This window comes from Heliconius melpomene, chromosome 11 (assembly GCF_056956725.1).
Source record: "Heliconius melpomene rosina isolate 202511_hmr_F chromosome 11, ASM5695672v1, whole genome shotgun sequence".
In the NCBI taxonomy this organism is placed as follows: domain Eukaryota; kingdom Metazoa; phylum Arthropoda; class Insecta; order Lepidoptera; family Nymphalidae; genus Heliconius; species Heliconius melpomene.
In genome coordinates, this window is record NC_140399.1 from 8,041,239 (window position 1) to 8,042,687 (window position 1,449).

General features: G+C 31.6%; 1 protein-coding gene across 1 annotated transcript; it reads right to left on the minus strand.

Annotated features, from left to right (window-relative positions):
• Window positions 1-244: 244 nt before the first annotated feature.
• LOC146534714 (dynein axonemal light chain 1-like) lies at window positions 245-1,449 on the minus strand. Its single transcript, XM_085193562.1, has 4 exons — window positions 1,295-1,449; window positions 960-1,071; window positions 566-712; window positions 245-476 (listed from the first exon to the last, which is right to left on the minus strand). Exons 1-4 carry the CDS (start codon window positions 1,447-1,449, stop codon window positions 333-335), a joined length of 558 nt encoding a protein of 185 aa, XP_085049688.1. The 3' UTR covers window positions 245-332.

Here is a 1,449-nt window from a genome sequence, read left to right on the forward strand (position 1 = left end):
CGTCTGTCCATCATGGTGCATGGCGTCCTATGATAAAGGCGGTTTCCCGAAACCTGTCGGCTCCGGCTGTCGGTACGTCTGGATAAGTATCCCAATTCCACCTCAGCACGCTGTGTCTACGCGCAAAGTAACTGGCTCAAAAATATTAGTAATAAAAAAGAATGTACACATAAAATACTTATATTTATTTCCTTGTAAAACTACGTAAGTGCAAACGTTGTTTATTTTATTAATAAGGTAGGTACATAGTATGAAAGTTATTAAAAGAAATAGGACATATCTAATGATAGCTAGCAACAGAATATTATTAGTACTAATAGTTAAAAATTGATTTATTCTCTAAGTATTGGAATTCCATCCAGTTTAGTAATCTGTTGCAAGCGGTTGGAGACTTGCGTGCGCCAGGTTTCGATATCAGGCTGATTGTCACATAATGGGTTGCCAGTAAATACCAAGTCTCTCAAGGCAGGACAATCCTTTTTAAAATATTTAATTATTTGATAATTTATAGATTTTTTTAAGTGTTTTATTCTAATAAATAACTAGCAAGTTAATATTATAATACCTGAAGCCTGTTAAATTCAACCCACTCCTTCACCAATCCGTTCGACAAATAGAATACGCGTAGGTTTTTCAGAGTTCCTACGCCTTTGAGTTTATCGATGGGATTGTAACTAATCCACAGTTCTTCTAACGTATCAGCAACAGTTTCCTAAAATTTACATTAAAAAAAACAAACAATCAAAGGAAAGAATAATGAATTTAAATTTTACTAGGAGAACTATTAAATTAATTTAGCTTTTACATTTATCTAATAGGACTACTTATATTTACTAAAATTGCAAAATATAAATCTAGAGGATTAACGTGAGTGTTAGGTTTTGTGTGACCATAAAATATAAGATAAAGTGTAAGTAAGGTAAAGAAAAGAAAAGGAAACGAAAAAAAATATAACTTACTATGCCGGCTAACGATTTAATGTAGTTTCTGCCCAACGACAATATTTTCAAGTTTCGCATTCCTGCGATACCAACTATTTTGTCAATCATATTTGAAGACAAGCTTAGTTTCCTATTAAATAATTATAGGTTTATTTAATATTGACTTTACTATCTACTTATAATGACTAAAATAAAAAAAAAACTTAACAAATTTATATTTAATTCCCATAAAGTAATAAGTAAGCATAAATTAAGATAGGACTGTTTAAATTAATAAATAAAATGTATTTACCTGGGAAACTATAGCAGAAATAATTGTTTTTATGTTCAAATTAAGTTAAAATGTTGCTTACTCGCAGCTAACCAGTGTTGATAAAGCACCATCCATCTTTTCAATGGGCGGCCATTGAAATTGTAATTCTATAACAGTAGCCTCAGCAGCTGATTCCCCTTTACTTTTTTCCCAACGAGCGATTGCTTCTTTACAGGTTGTGGGTTTTAACGCCAT

Bases quoted from the DNA above. Each gene is read 5' to 3' on its own strand.
- LOC146534714 (XM_085193562.1), bottom strand. From the start codon at position 1,449: ATGGCGTTAAAACCCACAACCTGTAAAGAAGCAATCGCTCGTTGGGAA. The intron at 1,072-1,294 runs GTAAGCAACATT...ATTATTTAATAG, and splicing joins TCAACACTGGTTAGCTGCGA to GAAACTAAGCTTGTCTTCAA. The intron at 477-565 runs GTATTATAATAT...TATTTTAAAAAG, and splicing joins TTGAATTTAACAGGCTTCAG to GATTGTCCTGCCTTGAGAGA.